This window comes from Pangasianodon hypophthalmus, chromosome 15 (genome assembly GCF_027358585.1).
Source record: "Pangasianodon hypophthalmus isolate fPanHyp1 chromosome 15, fPanHyp1.pri, whole genome shotgun sequence".
Classification (NCBI taxonomy): Eukaryota; Metazoa; Chordata; class Actinopteri; order Siluriformes; family Pangasiidae; genus Pangasianodon; species Pangasianodon hypophthalmus.
Window position 1 is genome coordinate 2,187,413 of NC_069724.1, and position 25,212 is coordinate 2,212,624.

The 25,212-nt window shown below is 38.2% G+C and overlaps 1 protein-coding gene across 3 annotated transcripts in view; it reads right to left on the reverse strand.

Moving 5' to 3' along the window:
• Positions 1-21,651, reverse strand: part of dbn1 (drebrin 1) — a 68,909-nt gene extending 47,258 nt beyond the window's left edge. Inside the window, exon 1 of one of the 3 annotated variants that reach the window (XM_026938545.3) lies at positions 21,431-21,651. In XM_026938545.3, the coding sequence (XP_026794346.1) occupies positions 21,431-21,513 (83 nt within the window). In that variant the 5' untranslated portion in view covers positions 21,514-21,651. The remainder of the gene's footprint in view (positions 1-21,430) is intronic. The other 2 variants (XM_026938544.3, XM_026938546.3) reach the window with 2 other exon arrangements.
• Positions 21,652-25,212: the final 3,561 nt, after the last annotated feature.

Genomic DNA, 25,212 nt, shown 5'->3' on the forward strand with positions numbered 1-25,212 from the left:
GATCACTCCACTGGCTTCCAGGTGTCGAATGTCTATACACCACATTATTAACGCCCCCGGTTCAAAACTATACACCTGCACGCCAACTCAGGTCTTCAACCTCAGGGTGCCTGGCATGTCCCTAACTAAGGTCTAAATAAGTTCGTAACGTAAGCTCTTGCTTCTACCTACACACCCACAGAACATCTTTCACAAAGGTCTAAAGACATTACTTTTCAGACAGTATCTAGGAAAACACTTTTATTTTTCTCTCCACTACTTTCATACCTGTTCTTGGTTCTTCATTTATTTGTCTTGTTAATGTACAAATTGTGTTTTCATAATCACATAGACCGCCATAGAACAAACTAGCATTTGACAGATCTCTACAGATGCGCTAGGAATGTAACAGGATACAAATACGTCATTTGGAATGAAAAGATAATGTGTTCTAAACTAATACAAATACAGATACGAATAGGAGGAGGGATTTTTTTGTTTTTTTGTGCTACACAATGCATTTGTGTAGAATTGTCTGGTCAGGGTTGCAGTGCTTTAAATTAATCTACTAGTTACTAATCTACAAGCTACTGGTTTGTTTCTGGAAACAGAACCAACTACATTTGTTATAAAATACTGTGGCCAAGTATGAACACAAATAACTAAGTGAGCAGGATTTAAAAAAAATAATAATAATAAGTCCACACCCACTTTGGCTTTAAATCTGAACACAGGTATGAATATTTTGAACAGTAAACAGATACAGATAGTCACTGGCTTATACCTCTAAGATGCGCTAGATGCTTTCATGTTAATAGAGACTGCTAAATGATTAAGTGTAAATGTAAAAATAATTATACACAGGAACATTTTTAAAAAATGCCAATCTGGATCTCAGCCAAAGCAACTTCCCTGATCACAGACAATCAAATCACAATATGCACAGAAGAAGTGATTGTGTATGTAAAAAAAAAACACTTTTCTAGCATTTTTCATCTTCCACTTCTAATGAGAACGAGGAGACATCTCATCATAAACCCTCTCTCCTCTCATGCCTCTCCTGATACCCTTCACCACTTCAGGCTATCAGATCAGACAGTTTTAACACCAGTCTTCGTTTCGGGGTAATCACTTCATCTCTGGTTGAGGTCAAATTGTCCTCTTGAGTCACCCAATTTCAGGCAGCTTTGACAAATGCTATCAAACAGTAATTGCTCTGCAACTGCCCAATTTCCACCTCGAACCATCTTCATACAGCGTGTCCCCAGAGAACATTCGGAACGGTCTGTCTCAAATGTTACACTCAGAGGCCATGTGACACCCCAACAGCAGCTAAATGATCCACTAAAATGACCGAAAACCCTGCCTAAAGGATTCTGACAAGCTCTGGATTTTAAATATGAGCGATTAGTCTGTCATCTTTAATTAATCTGGCAACAACACACAATCAGAATAAAGTCTTTAGTAGTGCGGCATCTAAAAATACTGCTTGATGATACTTTAAATAATTGCATTCGTGTTTTTAATATTGAAAAATACTTACTTTTTTTTTTATTATTTATATAAAATTGCAAATATTTAACATTGTAAAGGATAACAAACTTTAACATTTTACAATTAAAAAAATTAAGGACAAAATATTAAGATCAAATTTCCAGATTGTAATTATTAAAAAAAATAACAAATTTAATAAAAAGATCCACCAGATCTCAGAAAAGCACACTATAACATAATTTATCACAATTACAATATTATATTGTATTGCCCTGATGATGTATAAATAACTGCAGATGATTAAATGGACAGGGATTCTACTGGATCATACAGTCTGCAAACTGAAGCAAATCTGCTGACAGCTGTACAACTGACAAACTCATTTCAGTAGGACTGGAGGCATCTACAGTCATGTCCTACATACAAACACTGGGCAGTTTTATTACACAGCACATCGGTTTTTCAGTGTTCACTGCGTTATTTAATTCAAAGGAAGATTCCAGCAGAAAAGTTGGACAAGGGGGCGGTTTTTACTTCTATGCAGGCACGAGCAAGCAGACAGATGTGAATCTCGTGGAACAAGCAAAGACCACATTGCACGATTCATTTACAGAATTTATTTATGACAAGTACAGATATAACAAAAGCCATGAACCAGAATGCGTGAATTTTTTTTTGTTATTCTGATTTTAGTAAAACTTAATTTAACTTAATATTTTGTTGTAAGTTATTATCATTATTTCAAGATATTGTTGCTATTTAGACTTACTAAGTCAAAATAATGAGTGATAATATCTTGAAATAATGAGTTACTATGTCAAAACAATGAATGACTAAGTCAAAATAATGAGTTACTAAGTCAAAACAACAAGATAATATCTTGAAATAACAAGTTACCAAGTCTCATAAGTTACTAAGTCAAAATAACACATTCCAGTTCAGGGCTTCTGGAAACAGAAAGATAGTGTTATTACATTACACCCCTCATATACATACACATTATAATAATGCATCTTACATGTTTAAGAAAGAGACGTGTTAAATGGTTGATTCCATTCACTCTGGAGGACGCAATATCTGCACAGAACTTGGCCCAAAATGTCTGACAGGCACACTGCAGGCTTGTACAAGCAGAATCTGCCAAGTCTTTCAGTGGCAAGTCTGCAGAATGGCAGACTCGGCAACAATTTACTGATGGACATGAGCCATGAGAAATGGCCAGAAGAATAACACGGGGAACGATCTGTTCTAGGCTTTATTTAACCAAGCGATCAAAAATAATCACAGCAAGAAGTCAAATGTGTTCTACCTTCAGCATCAATGACGATAGTGGTCAGAAAAGTGACAAAGGATAGTTTGACAGAGTGTGAGACAGAATGTCATGTTATCTTTAGCAGGAGGTTTGAGATGTGATGAAAACCAGCTATGGCACTAGTTATGGTCTGTAGTACACAATTTGCTTGCTCAATTGCTCTCACCAGCGCTACCCACTACTGTGTCTGCAAACAGCAACACTCGAGGGAAGTGTGAAGAGGTAATCAGCGAGTGGCATGTTCATTTGATGATGCTTACAACCCGCATCTCTGATTATATTATATTGCCAGACTTGTGACCTCAAACGCCAAAAGATCAGTCTTTTTCTCCCCAATAAAACAGTAGATGAGCAACATATGATTTTGAGTTTATTAGTATGAAATAATCTATTATGATTCAAGATTTTATTTGTCACATACAGTTATATAACTTGAAGTGAAATGAAAAGATAATGTATGTTTGATGTATGTTTGTCTAACATTAAACTAGTATATAGTTAACGTCAGTTACTATATTTATTACGGATGCCACTGAAAAAAAATGGTCAAAAATGGCACTTTTGGTTTTCAGCTGAAAGAGAAGAAAAGGATGAATAATCTTGACATAGAAAGATTAAATAGGCCTCCAATGAAGCATAAAATCTAAGTCTTTACAAATAATTTAATGATGGTGATAATTAGACAGTGATTAAATACACTGTTTTTTTTTTTCTTGCCTATGCGGCGGTCAGCACTTAGATGCGTTCAAACACTTTGAGCAGCAGCTGAACAGTAAAAATGTCAGACATTATACAACTGATTTGTAAAAGGATTATACTGAAAATGTTAGTGTTATGTTTTTTATTGTCTCCTGCAAATCCTCTATTCAGCGGCATATTCAGGATTGCCACTGTCACCAAGCAGTTCCTGACTACACAGCTGGTAATATTATTACACTCTCCCCTACTCTCCTTTGGTTTAAATGCCTGTTTTTTTAGGCTATCAGTTCTAGACGATTAAATGGTTTATTGCGGGTAATGCTAAGGGTAGTTAAGTAGTGCTATCGCTGGCTTTTCAGTTAGGTGGTCAGACAAGTCGAGTACATCCTCATGTCCATCTGGACTGAATAAAGAGGTCAGCAAGGGTCACTCCAGCTTTATCAATTCAGATTCAATGAAGCAGGCCTGGCAGATGTGGTAAAGAGGCATAGTGAAAGACAGAGACAAAGCAGGATGCAGAACACAGCAGCCTGGTCAGCCCACTTACCCCCTCTTTTCTCACGATTTTGGTACAGGATACATCTGTTCACTCACTATGTTAAGTATTTACGAGACCCCAAATAAGGGCACAGCTTTCACAGAAGGTTTAATTAAGTGAAACATCATAAAACCACAAAAGACTAGTCTACTACACTGTGGCTTCAACGATCAGGTTACTATCCATTTTAGCCTTCCTGACAGAAATCTGTCACAGTTTTATTAAGTTCAATTTTATGTTCAAATGTTTTATGTTATGAACATGTATCAATTAGTAGATATTATAGTGGAGGCATTTTTTTCGAAGTCTTCTGTCTGTGTAAAAGACCGTAATTAGCGTAATTAGCATTACGTTGTGGAAGTATGAAAGTAGCAAGTTGTTTTCTTAGCTAGCCCCTGAAAATGGCCTCTAAGCATGGACATATTACTCCATTGGTTAACATTTATGGGCTTTGCAGTTGCAACTTGTCACACTACAAACTACTCATAGTATAAAATAGCTAAGCTACAGCCAAAGTGCCCTTTTAATAAAGTAGCTAGCTATACTACACGCTACAAAGAACAAGTATCTACCTACATTGACCTACACTGTCAACCTGAGGAAAATAAACTGAGATATTCTTGTTTTATTGTGCAGCTACTTGCTTTACTGCACAAATTAAAACTGTACACGCTATGTTCAAGATATGCCATAACAAACAGATTTTACTTTTCTATTTTTGAACCACTCTTAAGAAGCAATCAGAAGTGAAAGTTACACTCTTGGTTCAGTTTGTTCCTGGAAAAATCTTGCTAGCTAGCTAGTTAACGTTAATGGACGAACAATAATCCATACAATTAAATAACTTCGTTTTGGTGTTTGCTGCAATATGAATACCAAAGCTTGTCATCACAGCTTGTTATTTCATATTGCCTGATGCTAGCAATTAGCCTACACCATATCTGAAGTCAGCTGTCATGCTTGGCTTGCACAGGTTACAAACAAACCTATAACAGTAGCCATGTGAATCTTTCACGCTTATAAATGTTGACAAATATGGCCATGGATTTTAGATAGTCTATCCATTTTTTAGCTATAGAGCAATGCTTTTATTCTCTGTACAGGTCTGCGCTAGCTGAGATCGTTCTCTGCTAATCAGAAGTATTGAATTTGGTTCCTGACAGATACAATATTTGAACATAGCGTTTTACTTGATTCAGAAAATAACGCTGAACTGGTTATGTGAAAATGGAAAAGGCGGTATAGTGTTTTGTCGCACTGCACCACTACTTGGTGAAAAAGGAGCATGTTACTGAAAAAACTACATTATTTACTAAAAGCTAGTGAAAATGTAGTTAAGTTAGTAGTGTCTTGTAGCTAGCCACTCTCCAACACTGCATGTAAGAACCATGGAAATCCTGCAGTTCAGTAAACTAACTAACATTCATGCTGCACATGTGCTTGAATGTACTTAGCCCTATATACATACACCTTATATTCAGAAAGAGATACAAGTGGAACCTCAAGCCAAACACTGCTTATAAATTTCCCCAGTGTCAGCAACTGAAACGACGCAGCGCATATGACAAACAAACAAAATTTGGTCCACCATTTCACGCTGAATACTGACTAGCCATCTGTCTTAGGCAGAAAACAGCATGTCGAACCCTCAGACAAATTGGCTTGTGGTGGAAACCTATGTGTATTAGCGGGCTAATAGAAAATACAGACTGGTGTACATATGGATGACAACCATAGAAAAAAAAATTAACATCTCTGAAGACGCTGGGTAGCAACCGCGGGCATGGTCTGTCCTGGGGGAGTAGGTACCAGTGCTCGACTCAGCAGCCTTCGTCTACAGGATCCTGGCACAGATTTGTTTCTTGGTCACAGGCACAGTAGTGTAGCAGATGAATCTGATCTAAAAACAGGGGTTTTGTTTGTATACGAGTCACAGGACACAAGATGGACGCTTTCCAGGCTGAAGGAGATAGAGGTGGCGATCAGGTCTACAGGCAAATGCACAACATATAAAGCTATAAGAACATCACAAGAATGACATAAAGCCGTTAGCATCCCTTAATGTTTTGCATTTGTACTCTAGTCCTTATATTGCGCCTTGAAATGGTGCCCTAATGATTCTATATAGACACACTAAAGAGAAGGTGAAATTCAAATATGTTTTTTTGTATTCATGATGCAAATATAAAACAAGAGATGAGAAACTGAAATGATGATATAATATATACTCTGGCACCATATGGCATTCTCTGCAATTGCTGCCTATATCACACGCTAAAGTTGGCTGAACATAGAAAATAAGAAATGGCAGTTCATAAATTTGAATATGCAGCATGTATGAGCGTGTAGCTAAACGCAAAAACACAGGGAAAGGGAAAAAAATGCTGAAAATATGGAGGGGAAAAAGGATGCAAAGTTTCCAAGATGTCTGCCAAGCAAGGCTTTTCATCATGGCCTCTACTAAATTATGTCTGTCACGGGCATAATTCATGTTTTCAAGAAGCGTTCCTAGCTTAGCCCTACAATGCCTTGTTATATAACTGATAGAACTCGGTTTAAAGAAACTAAACATCAGTGTTCTCCAGCAATACAGGACTGCTTTAGCGCTGCAGTGTAATGGACTGCAGTTCAGACGCAACTCTCAGAGACTTCTGCAGCATTAAAATCTCTGACAAGTCTGCAGTATGGAGGAGTGTCCATCAGAAAGATTCTCTCGAACACACTGCAGAAATCACAGTCCCGCATTGACAACATTCTTGCTAAACAAGTCTCCTCCAACTCGGGGGTAAATCTCATGCAGAAGGTTTGCCCTGAGCAGCCTGCAGATCTTCCTGAGGCATGTGGAGACGGGTGGACTTAATAAACGATAATCTAATTTAAAGTGTAACTTGATTAAGGGGGCAATTTTGTTGTTTCCGTCACTCACACATAATTACTGAGATATGATAGGTGACGTAAACATTTGTGAGTCTCCTACGTTAGGCTTGTTTAAATTCTCCATCTTAAGACAAAATGGTTAAGACTATAAGAAGTATATATATATATCCATATGCTGTCAGTTCCTCAGCCCGTGCATCTCACCCTTGCCATCATTTCTTCACGGTCACAGAGGAAGGACTTAAAAATGCAAGGAAAGGAAATGAGGAACTGCAGTAAAGGAAAGAGAAGAACTCATTAGGTCTGCGTACGATTAACAAGGCTTTGTTGTTTTGTGCTCTACTTCCTGTTTCTTGTGTTTTGGATTTTGGACTGCTTCCTGGTTTTGTCTCATTAGGAGTATGATTTGGATTTTGGCTCTCGTAAATCTTGCGTTCAGCTACTCTGTTATTCAGAGAATCGATTCATTCAATAAGATAAATCTTTTTTAAAAATGCACGGCCGGGAAAGCATTACATTGATATAGAACCTGGGCTTTCCCACGGTCGCTCATGCTGACGTTTTCAGTGGCTTGGGAAAGGAATAATTATGCCATTTGTACTAAAAGCAGATATTAATGTGCAAGGGGTCCAAGCATTCCTGTAGGTGGGCCAATACCACACAGGGTTTTAAATATGAAGGAGAGTAGTGTGAATAATTCCACATGACACAAATAGACACTGAGTGCTAATTTTTTTAAAAATGAAATGTACTTTATTATTATTATTATTATTATTATTATTATTATTATTATTATTATTATATGTCAGTGAATAGGGCATTAGACAATCATCTAAATATTAGGTTATTTCAAAATATGTCAGGGCTGACATTGGGCAATGCTGCAGAGCTGAAAAGAGCACTTTCAGTAAACAACCTAATGTGCAGTTCGAGGTAGAATGTAGAATAAAAAAATAATACCAATGCTGTGAAGACTAGAAGTGAGCTTAAAAAGTACATCATTACTGTCAATGGAAAATCCAGAGCTTCTAGTAAAAATGGTTTTGAAGACAAATACTTTTTTTTTTTTTTTTTATGAATGTTACATGTATGATAAGTAAATGAAGTTAATGATGTAGAAGACAGGCATGTTGTGAACCTCGACATGATGCATATGTGAGTGTCAGTTGTACAATAATGAGAATTAAGGGCATGTAACAGAATGACCTAAACATGGAGCAGAATATATATGATGAAGTGACGAGAACTGAGAGGTAAGTCTTGAGGGACTCAAAGCAGCTTAAGAAATTAGTTTATAATTGTGAAGTGGGTTTTGTTCTTACCACTGTTGATAATAAGAGAGAAGTAGTAAGTGGAGTGAAAAGCATTTAAGCAAATGGTTTTGGTTCTTTTTATACAAGCACTCAAGATGCCAACCTGCAGATTTCAGTGCTAAACCAGGGAACTGTGTGAGAGGATACGACTGGTTGGATTTTTAGAGGAGCAAGATCACTGGTTTAGAAGAACTTCAATGTGAAGTGTTCCTGTACTTTAGAAGCCTTCATTCAAGTGCCACAGTCCACCGCTGTAGCCTCTGTGACCTCAGCGAGAGAGAGAAATACCTTACTGATCAATAAAAAAAATTAATTCATTTCCAACATTGTTATACGAGCATTGTCTTTGACGTCATTGACTAGTTTGCGTTGTACTTTCATCTTGCTACAGTAAAGCTACAGTAACTAAAATAACCACTCTTTACAACCGCGCTGAGCAGAAAAGCATCTCAGAATGCGCAACGTCAGGTTCCTGTCCTGTCAGCCAAGAACAGGAATCTGAGGATACAGTGGGCACAAAACTGGACATTTGAAGATTAGAAAAACACACTTTTTCCAACTGTTGTGAACATTAACTGAGGCTCTTGACCTGAAACTGCATGATTTTATGTGCTGCGCTGCTGCCACATGAGCAGGAGTACAGGTGTTCCTTTAAGGTTTAGTCTTCCATTACCTCTTTGAGTTTCTATTAGAGAGGCCATCCTCCAGCGGCTAAATTTAGCTATGGTCGTTATTGACACTCCTGCTAAAGAATCAGTCATGGAGTCTAATTTAAAGATTTTCTTTGTACTTTCTGTCTCTGACATTGAATTTACATTTAGCCAGGTTAGATTTAACCTCCAAAAAACCCAAACAGATTATATCAGAACAACAAAAAAATCATGAGACAGAGAATAACTGAAATTTGACAGTTTGATATTTGATCACATGCTAGTACATCAGCTACATCGGCTTAAAAATGTCTTGCTGTCAAATATTAATCCTTTACATGTGTGTCCAGAAAGACAGACATCGGTAGAGCACACAGGATGACCGAAGCTGGCTTCATTCAACCTGATTGATGTCTCTAGGGTATTAAAATTCCACTGCAGCAGTCCGGCAGCCCCCTCCAGAGCAGAAAGACGGAGTCCTTGCCAAGAATGACGAGGCCCGGTGCAGTCTGTACTTCTGCCCTCCATCCCTTTTCTAAAAGCCTTTCAGATTACACTATTGAACAGCGGGACAAAGCATCGATGATGTTACGTTACACCAGGGGTTTAGGTTGTACATCCGATACAAGAGACAGTAAAAACAAGGACGAGTCATAAGAGGGCGAGCGCAAAGACTCTTGGGTAAAATGTCTGGTCAAGCTCATCTTTGTGTTCAGGCAGAAAGGGTGGATTAGAGAAATTATCCGGAATGCCGGAGCAGACTGGAATAAAAGCTTAACCACCAATCCCCAACTGCACAACCCATTATGGTTCTGTATGCTTCTGCAGCATGCTTACCTCAGCACACTGCAGCCTGGGCTAAGAGAATCTCACCCTCCCTTCCTGTATGACTCCTGCTCTTCTTGTACATCATGCCAGCTCAATTTCCAAATCACTTATCCCTAAATCTCCACTTTTTACTTCAACAGTCACTTTCTTCCTCACCCACCACCACCACTACACTCTTTCTCAATACGATAACCATAAACTACACTTTACACAAGGCCAGAAATAGAGCCACATCCAGAATCGATCAGATACTGCAGATGCCCTGCCGTTCCTGAGTTCCTGCTCCGTTAAAGGAACCTGTAATCAATCCCGTTAACATGATTCTGCTTTTTATTACGCCATTTGACATAAGCACTGTAACATTTTTAGCACATTGGATATTTCTGCCAATTTTCCTATTGATGCATTAATTCTGTTCTTCCATATTTACACACACACACACACACACACACACACACAAACACATACACACACACCACTTTGCTGCTAACAGTTTGGCTCCTTGCCTGAATGAGAAATAACCTGTGTGGGGATCTACTTTGGAAAGTTCTAGCATGAATCATGCAGTAAATGATTACAAGAATGTCAGTATGCCATTAATGAAGCTAATGTTTCAGTGGTTACAAAGCTCGAGATCTGAAAAACTATAAAGAAACCCTGCAAGCATTTATGGTTTTAATAACGTTGGCCAAATCCCAACAGGTTCAAAGAGGGCTAAATTACATGGCAAATATCAAGTGTGTATTTTACAAGACTCTCCATATGGAATGTCGTACACACACTCACAATGACAACCCTTAGGCAGCAATACTCTGCTGTTCAGATTGCAGGGCTTGGGGGATTTAAAGGATACTGATACACTGATGGTTGATGAATATTAATTTGAGGGTAAAATTCATCAAATCATGCCTTTGATGTAATGAGACAAAATGGTAACTCAGATTCTTGAATTACAAAGACGGATGTAAGATAATCCATGAAAAAATGTGTGATTAAATATATACTTATTCACTGTCTGCAGTACTGTATTGAATGCTATGGAAATGAAACTCATTTCAAAGTCATGAAATAAATCATGTGTCTATGTGTAATCATTATGCAGGTGAGTGAAAAACACAAAGACAGCCATGTTGCAGTGAAATGTAAAATATGTATATTTAGGGTATAGGGTTTATATGTGTGTTCATGCTGGTAAAATTGAACGTATTGTAGTTCTTACTGCTCAGTGTCTAAGGCAGAGAGAAATCGCTGATCCAAATGAACGGCGCCAAACTGAATTAAAGAACAGACTAGAAAAAAAAAATCTGCGCTTTTCAGTCAGAAGCATGGTTTGAATTGTATGCTCTTATCTCTAAATCCTCCTGCATCAGCTGAGAGCAAACTCTACGAGTCCTGGGATTGAGAATTAATCAGCGTGAATGGGGTTATATTCCAGATGGGAGTGAGGCTGAGCAGGCAGCCAGATGGACTTCAGAGGCCTTGGTGCGACGGTGCCACGAAGACACCTTGTCCTAAAACAACCCAGTGCATACAAGCAGGGTCGCCAAATCTGCATGACAAAACAATATTATATTATATTTTATATATATACTATATTACCAGACCTGTTGGGCACAGTGGTAATGGTTAGCACATTTGCCTCGCACCTCCAGGGTCGGGGGGGTTTGATTCCCACCTCCACCCCGTGTGCATGGAGTTTGCATGTTGTCCCTGTGCTTTGGGGGTTTCCTCTGGGTACTCCGGTTTCCTCCCCAGTCCAAAGACATGCATTGTAGGCTGCTTATGCCAAAATATGCCAAAAGATATTCTCCTCAATATAACAGTAGACAAGCCAATCAACATATGAATCTGGAATTATTTGCACAGATGTTTTGAACTTTCCGATATTAACTGACGCCACCCACAAGCCCCGCCCAGTTCTCGCCATCTCACATGATCTCGACTGGACTCGCAAGGCGCTCTCACTTCCTGTCACGGTAAATGGAGAATGTTTATTAATGTTCATTAATGTGAAATAAAATCTATCATTATATGCTCAACTTAGCTAACATTTGATAAGTATATAGTTAACATCGGTTACTATATTTATTAGGGATGCCACTAAAAATGTTCACTGAGAAAGGAAAAAATGAAAAAATTGGACCTAAAACAATTAAATAGGCCTACAAAAAAAGTCAAATCTAACATTTTACATTAAATAATGTTAATGGCGATGATAATCAGAAACGCTCAGACATGGTCAAACACTTTCAGCAGCAGATCAACAGTGAAAATTAGAAAATGTACTCATGTTTTTTTTACTACAAAAAATAAATAAAAATCCACCATCCAGCTGAGTTTTTGTGATTGCCACTGACATTACTTCACAGCTGGTAATATTATTATTCTCTCCCCTACTCTCCTCAAATATAAAATGATAGAAATGCTCCTTTTAATATTTTCTCATGATTTTTTTTAAAAATGCTAATTCACAAGCAGGGAAAAATCTATATCACACAATCCTAATATAGATTTTATAAGAGATTTCCACCAGCAGCTTTCATTTACTGACTTGCCTACAATGTAATATTCTTTTAAACAACAGCAGTATCATTGAAAATGTGCACCGATAAAAGACAGACAGACGGATTTTACTATTCTGTGTCCTTCTTATAATTTAAATATACTGTATGTATCCTTCACAATAAGGAATAGCATTAGCAAACCACTGATTTACAGGCTTAATGTTTTCTTTTTGGGCAAATGAACTTTCTTTATGAGGGGTGCCAGATAACGTGTAGAGTAACATTTTCAGCGCATAAACACTAATAATTTCTACAATCAGTCTGGGCAGAGTCCCAAACTGCTGCTGGCAGTTTAAATTAAAGCTCATAACGCGGGCGTCCTTACAAGTGATGCTGCAATACATATATATATATATATATATATATATATATATATATATATATATATATATATATATATATGTATATATATATATATATATATATATATATATATACATACATATATTAAGACATTAGATCTGTTGCCCACATCGATCAAATGTTCAAGTACTTGGAATGTTTGAACATGATGAATTACTTGGAAAGTCAATTTCTAGAGATGCATCAACAGCATAATTGAATTTATGACTTTGAGATGGCTCACTGTGAAGCATAGCATTATGGGTAGTGCCTATTTATAGCCTATATAATCTGTGTTTGTACTGATCTCTCATGCATGAAAGGTGGCTCAGAGCGTAATGTGAACCATGCCGCTTTCTCAGCTTCTGTGGTACCCTGCAATAAAGGAGCCAGATGTATTCCATTAGAAAGAAACTGGAGGACAATCTAAGAGGCGCCTACAAATACACACCTACCATACAACCAAAGCAGTACCTCACAGAGCACCACACACATTTACACCTAGGGGCAATTTAGAGTAGCCAATCCAGCACAGGAGAAGGTCGGAGGAAACTGGAGAACCCGGAGGAAACCCACACGGACAGTAACCTGAGCTCAGGACCGAAACCTAGAGCTGTGAGTCTGCAACACTACCTCAAAATATGAATGCAGTAATGCACAAAGCACCAAACTGCGTTCACACTAGCGAGCAAAAAAGCGACAGGCGATCGATCATTTTTGGAAGCTCAGCTGTATGGTGTGTGTGGTACGACGTTTTTTCAGTTCCCCTTTCACAACTTTAGTTCCTACCTGCAATTATTTCCTGCTTGACTCAAAAAAAAAATGGAGGAAAACCTTCTAACTGTGGTTTCATCTTATCCTATCATATACAATCTTTTATTAAATGTATATAGAGACGTTATGAAGAAAAATATAGTTTGGATGGATGTAGCAGATCATTGGTATCTCTGGAGAGTGCTTGTAGCTAGTATAGTTAGCTTGTGCTGCAAATTTTCCTATAGTTAATACAAAGCCTGGCACGTAATATGTAAATCAAACAATCAACGTTCACACTGATTAGTGTGGAATTTAATTTGTTTAACTAGTTAGAGGAAGATTCATAGCTTTATAGGTATATGATGGTGGCTCTGGTGAGTGCATGTAGCATTGAGCTACTAATCAAAGCTAAAACAAAATCTTTTTTCAACGTTATTAGAATACATTTTAAATAATTGGTAATTAGTGGGTAATTGGTTACTACTCTTTCTAATAGGAAAGACCAAGAATGCTGGGCGGATGGTATACACTCACAAGCGACAACAGTAGCACTCGCTCCACGCCCTCAAGAGACAAACTACAAGCGACACGCTAGTGTGAACGCAGGGTTATAATCCCAAAGTGCACGATGTCTTTCCATCTAAGGGAAAAGCTAGATTAGATGAGACAAAGGGACATCTTCTCAGAGAAGTAAGATGTCAAGAGTTGGCACCTGGGGGAATAACGGTAAACTTATTTTAGCAGGAGTGCTTCTTGAAAGGAAATTGCAGCAGGACAGATTGTAGTGAGAGCCACGAAACTCAGCGTGAATAGGAACAGAAGTCCAGCAGCACTCTGGCTGACCCCTGAGCTTTTCAAACACAAGCCAAGATTTTTGACTCTTTTCTTTTTTCGGAGAAAGAAATGATCCAGTCCTTCGGAAAGAAGAAAGTTCTTAAATAGGACCGTAAACAGCTTACGCCATTTCTGACGACAGGAGCGATAACCTTTGGTACATTCTGGAATTTTCTCTCTATCAGCATGACAGAAAGAATACGTTTGTGTTTATCAGTAGGTGATGGTTACTTGCAAAATTATCAAATGACCTGCATGTGGGTGATTTTTGTGAAACTACCTTCTTGAATCTGTTTTTTTTTTTGATGCCCACATGTGCCTATAAGTAGAGTCATTATTATCACAACATGCTAGCGTGGCCACGTGATGGCTTATCGCTGCAACCAGATGTTAGCAAGAAGCCTCATCAACATCAGAGTGGATTAGCAGTGGAGGTGGGCGCTACCAGATGTTCTAATCCATCCAGGAATGGGAAGCATGCTAGGGATAGCATTTGAGGGGGAAAAAAATGCCTCAGCTTGCCTCATTTCCTTAAATAAGGTCTGTAAGATTTTCCAGAAAACCAGTTTCAAAATGTCTTTAAAATGTTTTTACTCACTAACACAACCAAACCATTTAGAAAAACTTTTCTCTTTATGTTTCATCTCTTAAGGGCTCGAGTTAGACAGGGAAGAGGATGTCATGCCTTAATGAACCTCAAAAACTCACTGAAGAGATCTCATCGAGACTCATAGACTCTTGCAAAGGGCATATATATATATATACACACACACACACAAATTAATCTTTTAAAATAACTGATGCTAGACGCTATGAAAAGCCCATTCAACTCAGCATGGGATACATAATGCATGGGGCGACTGGTATAAATGTGCTAGCAAGGCTAATCCCCCATCTTTCAAATATAAAAAGGTTTCATTTTTAACATCCATATCAGTTTACTGTTAATCTGATTGCTGGTAATAAATGGCAGCTTATTTTGGATGTTTGTGGAACCGAGTGCAACAGCGCCACTAATGGTTGTACGAAGAACTGTATGAAGAAGCAAGAAGCGAGGCTCGGGCTGATTTCTTTCAAACCCAGACTGTAGTTTCATGCAACCAATCAGTGACAGTCATGTCAGATTGTTTTTTACAGAGTGAAATGCCTACTAGATTTGATCTCTATTTGAGCTGCTATTTTTCTGTAGCATGCCATCAGCAGTGATTGAAAAGGTACATGTTAAATACAGTGATGGGTATGAATGTGAAAGAGGTGAGTTTTTTAAGTTATTCTTTTTTGTTTTTTGAGAAGAGACTAAAAGTAGACAGACTAATTGCACATTGTCCAATTCAGGTATAATTTACACAAAAGGACAAAGGACAGAACTGTAATTTTAGTTGTTTTTTTTTTTTGTTTGAACAAAAGGGTTAAATATTTGTTTGTTATTCTGAGGAAACATGGCATAAATCCAGGACATCATTATGAACGTGTGTGTGTGTGTAATAGTTTGTAATAGAGACATCATGATATAATGCATAGTGCAACCTTAATAGCTATTGCTAGATATTAAATTTCAGCCCTCCCCACCTCATATCACAACCGGACGTCACTGCACAAGCATGAATTTGATTTTCAGTAGGAACAGCAGCAGCACTGAAATTAGGAAATAGATGATACTCAGGATTTATTTACAAACCCAATGTTGTCTGGATCTTCTCACACACGGAAGGTGGACATATTTTCTCCCCAGTAGTGCCAGAGTTCAAGAGCTAGGCAATGATCCCCCTCAATCACTTTAGTTCTTCATTTCTTCTGTTTCTATGAAGACACAGCCAGTCACCTACTGTATCAGCTATCTTTCACAGACAGCCTTGAGTCCATGAGAAGAGAGGCCAAAAGAGCAGACTCCCACACAGTGCTCCATTATGTGTGAAGAAGTGTGTCTTCCCGTCAATTACGCCGCTTCATCTTCTCAAAATACATCACGGGTGTACATTACTAACAGCTGCCAACTCTTTTTGCCTTTCCTGAAGCAGTTGGCCTAAATTTCAGTCCTGCATGAATATGTAGGAGTACACATTCCAAAGGAAAAAGAACAAGACATTTATAATCCCCCCCCACCCCCCACTACGAGAAAGCAGTAATCAATCACAGGAAACGTGAACATGATTAAAACCTCATCCAGGAGGAATGCAGGAATTAGACCCCTGGACTTTGAGGTTAAAACTCCCCAAGGTGCTATCATAATTTCGCTCTCAAACAGAAAATGTTACACTTAAGAGAGTGGCACACCATGTGAGAATTCACAGAGCTCTCGCCGGGTTCTCGGACGTTTCTTGGCAGACGAGAGCAAACAGAAGAGACGTCTCTGGGGCTCCCTGTGCAGACTGATTTTTTTTTTTCAGCTCTATTTGTGTATCGTTCAGAAGACCAAGGCAAGAAGCACAAAGGTTCAAGCCCATCGGCTTTCCAGCTTGGCTCTGAAGAAAGAAATGAGCCTTTATTTCCAAGAGGGTAGTCATTGTTCCTGAGCCAGAGTGAAAGTCCTATATGGTTTACACAAGGATGCTTCTCACAGTGTCTCCATGTCCATCTTACTCACATGTCCTATTTTTATGCATGAGAACCAAAAACCAGAGCAGAACTTGTGAATGCTGCATATCTTTTTGCTATAATCACAAGCAGAAAGTAGAAGAAAGAAAGTTTTATCTAGTAAAGAAAAGGGCTTTTATTATTTATATTATTTTTTTTCTTCCGAACCTCTCTGGCCATTTTGGTTCACTCGTTAAGTCCAGTTTGTGCCATCTGGTTTAACACTGATTAGTGTATCATTCAGTGGTGGAAAATGTGTGCTAGTTCATGTGGTATTACCAATCACTGCCTGCGTTGTCAACTCCATGAAGTACTCCGAACCACTTCATTATTCATCTCAACCAGTGCAGAGTTTAATGTGCAGCATTTTAGGGATTATAGATCAAGCCAAAAAAAAAAAACCAAACTTTTATAAATAATCCTGGTAGCCATGATGATTAAGATGTTGGCGGTGCTGGTGGTGGTGGTGGTCGGTGAGGTGGTGGTGGTAAGGGTAGATACTGATTTGGGTTTGTATTTGTACAAAACTCATTTTATTCTTCCTTGATATGGAGCTTGTATATGAATTTCGTATTTTGGAATTATATCCACACGTCACATTAAATCTTTTTTTTTGTTTGCTGTGGTGTATTTAATAATGCTTTTTTGCCATTGTTTTTGCCAACTTCATTATGAACTTACTAGGGCTAAGATTTTCCTTCAAAAACATATAATTCTAAATTACTACTTACAGTTTTGAGAATATCAGAACCCTAAATACAAAAATACAGGATTCATATAAATTATACCAAAGTGAAGCATCAGCGATTCTCAGGGCAAAGTAGACTCATTCCTAGTGGTTGAACAAATTAAAAAAGTCTTTATGTTCTACTCAAATAGCAAGTTTTCTACAGTGATGTTAAACTCTTGAAGCCAGTGTAACTGTTTAGGTGACATTCTAGCTAGTTAGACTATGCTAGTGTTAGCTTGCTAAAGTGAACTGCTTAATAGGAATTTAGCTATTTCAGTAGAATATATCAATTTAGCGTTCGTTTCTTGTGTTTTGACTCAACTCACTTCACGGATGCAAGCGTGACAGACAAATGTGATTGGCTAAATACTGAGTTTGACCACTCCGAAAGCGTCTACTTTTCCCTGGGAATCGAAGATGCTTCACCTTTGGCCAAATTTACATACAATCTGCTTTGATTTTTGAGATTAGAATTTTTAAGATTTGTATTTAGGGGCCTGATTTGTTAAAATCTCAATACTGCAACTCGTTATTCTGAATGATATGTTTTTAAAAGCATGTCTTACCTCTAGCAAGTACAAAACAAAGAAAAAAACACTTTTACAAATGTTAATTTCATTAAATACACCACAGAAAATAAGTATTTTATGTAATGTAATGTGTGTATGAGTCAAATATACCAATTTTATATTCAAATACTTTTGACCATGTCCAAGCTCCATACCCTGATGCACTCTATTCTACCTACAAAATCTGGAAGTCCAATTAAACCTTCTCCTGTAATCAAGGCATTTTCTATCCACTGTAATTTCCAACAGGATATAAACTGGGCAGCGGATATCACAGACTTGGGAAACGTGACCATTAATTACTCTTGAAAAGGAGACAACGTTTCATCTATTCCTTAGCCTTAAGTTCTCAGCAGCACAGCTAGATCATCTAGCACATTCCTTGTTTGATATTCAATGACTGATATAAGGTTCTGTATCACCTTTCTTAAAAACTCAAATATCTTGGAGAAGTCCTTAAGATTTCCTTTTAGGATCAATCATTCCATCTGCTTACTTTTCAACCTTCTTGCCTTCAGGTGTTGAGTATTATTCAGCTAGTTCTGTGAAGTGGCAGGGTGTTTGATTCCACAGGCTGCACAGAGCTCGCTTTGTATTTAAGTTTCGTGGTTTTGAAGGATTATTGATGAGCATGAGTGTGTATGTGGTTGGGGTGTAGTGTACCGGTGAACGGGACACTTGCCAGGTAGAAGAATGAGGAGAATGGAAGGAATACCTCTCAAGGACAGCCGCAATCATGAAAAAGGTTAAATATGTGGGAATAGAAAAACACCAGTCGAAGCTCACTTCCAGTCAACACGAGAGCTGATGGTGCTGATATATCTGTGTGTGTCTGAGTAATTAGTTTGATTTTTTAGGCTTCAGGTCGAGAGTAATTAAGACGTAAAATATTTAAGGGATCATCCAAGTTTTCCAAGTTTGATAGCCTTGTATTCATTTCAAGTGGGATTGATACGGGCAGACACGGAGCACTCTGTAATCAAATAAACAAGCACCTACTCAGATATAAAAGGTTCAGATGTAGATAACATCTTTGAGGAGCTGTAGCTCAGACAATATATCATTAAAAAGGTATTGTATTGTCGTGAACCCCCCCCCTTTTTGTGATGTGTCTTTGTTCTCACCTCCTGGTCTTGGCTCCACCCCTTTTTTTTGTCATTTGCGTGTCACTCGATTGTGTCAAGCTGTTTTGTGTTAGGTTATAATTAATTTGTCTGTTTATACCCTGATGTGTCTTAGTCCTGGTGCAATTTGTCCATTAAGTCTGAGCCTTTATCTTCTGTATTATATGGTTTCTTGATGATAATTGGATTTACCCGAATAAGCACTACGCCGATCTTACACACTTGCGTCGTGCCTCAGCTAACTAACAGACGTTACAGGTATACTGTGATAACAAATTTGAAAGTAAAATATTATCTTGTGAGCATTCTGCTATACTGGATAAGAGCATTTTTTAAAAATGCGATTTCTAATTATTGTGTGCAAATAAAATTGCAAAAAAAAAAAAAACCTTTTAAAGAACTAGCATGGCAAACAAAAATCATTTTGATAAACTACTAAAGGCTAAGACTTATCAGTTGCCCAAACAATCCAAAGATCTATAACATTATTATATATCTGTTGATCTGTAACAAACTAAATTTCAGAGACATCTTAGAAAACAGTTCCTTACAATATTGCTAAACAGTGGTGATTTCATTTCAGGCTTCTTTTAAAAAAAAAAAAAATTCTGGCCCAGAATTGAGCTCCACCCCCAGTTCAGCTCTGCCACTTTTCCCTTAACAGGAAATCCACAAGGCATACGTCACTTCAACAGGGGGGGAAAGTCAGCTTCGAAGAGAAGAAAAAGGCTGGTCTATATTTTTAATTAAAATTACAGTTCATCTTAGAGGTAGCTGAAAATTACACACAGCTTCTTTAATGCCTGAAGTTGCACTCCTGCTGTAGTGAGCAATGTGAAGCTGTTAGCAAATGTGATATGATAAGAGTTGTGTCATCATAGTGCAGATGTTTCCATTCCTTAAACCCATGCACTACAAATCAGTCCTATTTAGCATTTTAACACCAAATTGGGATAGTTTTGGAACAAAAACATGTGGAAAAAGTAAGCCATTGGGTGCCATTTTTTTAAGGGTAGTTTAAAACTATTTAAAAATAATTATATCAGAATCTAATCAATGTTTGCAAACATAGGCTATGGCAAACAAAGGCAAAGTGTAAGCGCAGATAGAGTCTCTATCATGCACAGAACCATTTCTGTTGGAAGATATATTGCAAAGATTGGGAGAGGCAAAAAGCCGTATTGCAGATATCGCAAAAAAAAAAAAAAAAGCGTGCCTTGTTTCCGACACAAAGAGAAAAAGAAAAAAGTCATCTCCCCTTTCCCAAACTTTCTGGGTGTCACTGTTGGAAATTTTGCTGAAATCTGCCAATCCAGGACCCTTTCGGTTATTCAGGCTTTGTGCAAAGCAGCATATGAAGTGATGGAGTTCCTGAGATAGAATTTTTCTAGACACAGATGTCTTTATCTGGTTAAAAACCGATGTAGTGTGCTCATGTGCTGCTTCTCAAGATTCAGGGGAAGGAATTCTGATTTAAAAAGATTCCAGGAGAGGATTTTTAGCCCTGATGTATCCTCCCAGTCAGCTAGGGCTTGACTTGCAGAGTCTTTTTTTTGGCAAGTCGACAAAGATCAAGCACCTCAGTAATATCGACCATGTGCCCCAGTGGCAGTTTGCAGCTGCACCAGGGGGGAGAAAATCGTCTGGGTTTTTTTAACACAAGCACAAAGAGAATTGGATCACAGCCCCAGAGCAGTGTTACAGTCGTGACAAAGAAACAAACACAGCACACACACACACACACACACAAGTAGTGTTAAGAGAAGGAAAAGAAAGAAAATGGTAATGGACTACTACTCTATCAGGACTGACACTTATTTCGCCTCGCCCTTTCAGCTGGGACAAAACCGCACTGGACTTCTTGGATATAAAACTAGCTCACATTTATACATATACAATTTGATATATATACATATACATATATACATATACATATACAGATGTGAGTTGCTATAATATTGATCTATTGAGCAAACCGCAGTGAAAACCCTCACAGCCACTCCGATGTAAAATCTTTCCTACATATAAAACCTCTTCCACCAAAAAAGCCCCAAGTCTTTCTTTAGCTTCAGGTGCTGAAACACGCAAACCTCGCCTCTATACTGAGTGATCAGGGATGCTGCGTCCATAATCACCAGATCACCAGATCACCGACTACAGCCTGAGCATCACTCCGCAGCTGATCGCCTTCCAGCGGCCAGAAACCGAGCAGCCTCGTCGGCCCCAAAGCCCCGGATCATCTCTTACCAGTCAGTGGCTGAGGACTCGTCGATTACGTCCTGGTAAGCGGTGAGCAGGGCCAGTCTGTTCTTGCTGAGATTCACGGCCATGGCGCTGCTTCTGCAGTCATCCAGAGCAGAGCAGCACTGTGGGGATGGAGAGAGCCGAGAGCCGAGAAAGATACTGCGCACTGGAACAAAGAGAGTGAGCCAGCTAGACCAACTGCTCTCTCTCTCTCTCTCTCTCTCTCTCACACACACACACACACGGACACACACTCACATACACACACTCACACGCACATACAAACACACACACACACACACACACACACACACACACACACACACACACTTGTATTACTAACCTTATGAGGACCTCCCATTGTCATGATTATTGAGCTATAAGATATAAAACACACACACACACACACACTCACATACACACACTCACACGCACATACAAACACACACACACACACACACACACACACACACACACATTTGTATTACTAACCTTATGAGGACCTCCCATTGTCATGATTATTGAGCTATAAGATATAAAACACACACACACACACACACACACACACACGTTCGTATTACTACCCTTATGAGGACCTCCCATTGTCATGATTATTGAGCTATAAGATATAAAACACACACACACACACACACACACACACACACACACGTTCGTATTACTACCCTTATGAGGACCTCCCATTGTCATGATTATTGAGCTATAAGATATAAAACACGCACACACACACACACACACACACACACAGAGACACCTACTATCCTTATGAGCAACTCACATTTTCATGATGGGTCCCCATTAAGATATAAAATACTCTCTCTCTCTCTCTCTCTCTCTGTATCTCTCTCCTCTCTCTCTTACACACACACACACACACACACACACACACACACACACAGGCCCACTCCCAAAATTGCCCTGATTCGTGCACTGCAATGCACGTGCACTGATTCTGGACAACAAGCTGACGTTTACGAAATTTAAAAAAGTATAATGTGGTTGAGTAATGCAGATGAGACCGTAATGCAGATGAGACAGTAATGCAGATGAGACACTTAAAGGAGCAGACTGTAATGAACATCTGCAATTATCACATTATGTTAATGAACCCATTAAAAAAAACAGTGATTCAAATTATTGCCATACAGTTTTTTTTTTAATTTCACATTTCTGTTTACATTTTTCTGACCAAGAAATGTGTTAACAATTCTCCACCCCTTTAAAATCAACTTACAGGGCGTAAGAAGTTTCACAGAAAAGGCGGAGTTAGTTGATTTCGAAGTTTTCGATGTTGCAGTTGCAGTTTTCCTTGCAGGCAGCAGAGGGCTCTAAAAATTACAAATTACACCTTCAAAGAAAAATCTACATACACACATTTTTGATTTATGTTAACTGTAGAAAAAAGTCTATTAGAAAACTACATGCTTAGTGATTTTTCTTCTTCAGTTTTACACAATGCAGCTAACACGTATGCTAATTTATTAGCGGTTACTGTTACGCAAATTGTTGAAATGATCACCCACTTGCTTCAAACCAGGCCATGCAAAAAGACTTGCTTAAGTGATTTCTGAAACTTTAGATTAGCGTGTTTTTTTTTCTCTTAAGGCAAACAAAAGCATAGCTGCATATAGACTATATGTACATATTAAAGGAGGTATGCAAAATATTTTTTGCCTTTCCTATAAGGTGCATTTTGATCTGAAATGTAACTATTTCAGTTATCTTTGTAGGTCCAGTGCAAAACCAGAGAAGCAAAATACGACCAACAAATTGTCTAAGGTTTTGGCTTAAGTCTTATAGTTACAGCATGAGACACACACCCTGATCAGTGGTCATGTGTTATTAAAAAAAAGAAAGAAAAAGAATGGCAAGCACAAAAGAAAATGCATCCTAACTGATGCACACGATGGTGCTCTGGCACAGGGATAACACAATAAATCCATGCAGGCAAAAGACAAAACATCGGCTAAAGCTAAGATCTGAAAGATCTGAAATCCTTAATCATGGTTTTTGGCCTGCAGATACACTTCAGTTCATCTAAAAAAGAAAAGCCCACATGCTCACACAGATAAATATACGCTAAGCCACGGTGATTAGTGCATGACCCTATGGATAGAAAATTCTGCCTCCACAGCAGTGACCTACTATCACACACTCCACCTCCTCACTGAGTTCGGCTTCGGCCAGTAATAATCTCCTCCTGACACTCCGCTGCCCATTAAGTAGCTTAACATTAATTCATTCTTCTCACTCATCAGGTTATTGTCACCTGCAAAGACAGTGATGGTTTTCAGTGGGTATGTGATGAGCAAATACACACACCAAGCAGTCAAAGTGTGTGAGCTCAGGTCTGTATTTACCAGGGGTGGAAAATAATAAGTACTCTTGTTACACTACTTGAGTGTGTGGTTCACTGTAGTGGTACTTGGTTTTGAGTATAATTAAACCATTACTACTTTTAGTTTTACTTGAGTTGTTTTTTAAATAAAATATTCAACTTCATTATGTTTGTTTTTGATCACAATTAAAAGACTCTATGTGCAAATTTTAAATAATTTGATTTTGAGACCCAATCAAAAGTAGTTAAGTAGTTTCCTCCTGAAAATCTACGCTTTAGACAAGAAATATTTAGCAGCAATGTCTGAGACAGTGAAGACATATACGCACTTTATCAGCGATATTCAGTTTGAAATCTTTCAAAGGAAACAGCGTTATAATAATCTGAAAATTATGTGTGGAGATTTCACAGCAACCTGTGCGAGCTAGACTAGCTAGCCAGATCTTTTGATTTTTTTACAGAATAAAATCTCTGTATTAAAGTAAAGATGTCACGCCGATGTTCAGTAGCGATCATCTGTTGTGATAAACATATCAAAGTGTCACTATAACCTATAGGTAACACTTAGGAAACACTAGAAACATGTACGAATTAACATGAGGTAGCTAGCTAGCTTACAAACCTAGCAAGTTACTGAAACCACAACAGCATTTGGCTAAGTTTGCTAGCCAATTAAAGTTACCCTTCATTATATACTGTTGATAATGGAGGTGGTGTTCACTTCAGCATCGCTTTCTGGGTTAGTTATCATCACTGTTCAAAAATACGTTATTTAGACCTAGAACATTTCTGGTTTAGTTGTGTTAGTTGCAGTAAAAAGTAAAAAAAAAAGAGTAATTAGTAAAGTCATTTTCCACCAGACGACTTAATTACTTTTACTTGAGTAACTTTCTTGATCACTACTTTTACTTTTATTCAAGTCAGTGGTTATTCAAGTGTTTTGTATGTATTCACACCATGTTCAACTTCAACAGAGGCCTCATTATCGCATGCAAGAAATATAGATTGTGATTCTTTTTTGTACTATTTTAACACCAAAGTGAGGTGGAAATGAAAAACCAAAGTCTTACAAATGACTGTAATGTAATGTAGAGCTCAGGAGGGAGTGTCCTTGATTCTTTGACCTCTCGCTGTTCTGTAATGAAACTTTCGAGAGAGCACAAACAGCGATTGGCTAATGATTAGCCCAAGACACATGCTCTTACTGCAAGAATACAGAAGTGAGCACAGTCAAGGGGAATGTAAGGACTACCACAGAAAACCTTCCTCTTTCTCCCGAAAACACGAGTTTCACTTATTAAAGTAACAAAGAACTATGCTGTAAAGGGGTAGAAGTTTACACACAGGGTTGCCAGATTTATGGTTTTCTTGTGCAATTTCCTGTGTTATTTTTGCTGCTGCAGGTAGATTGATTTTTTTCTGTAGGTAG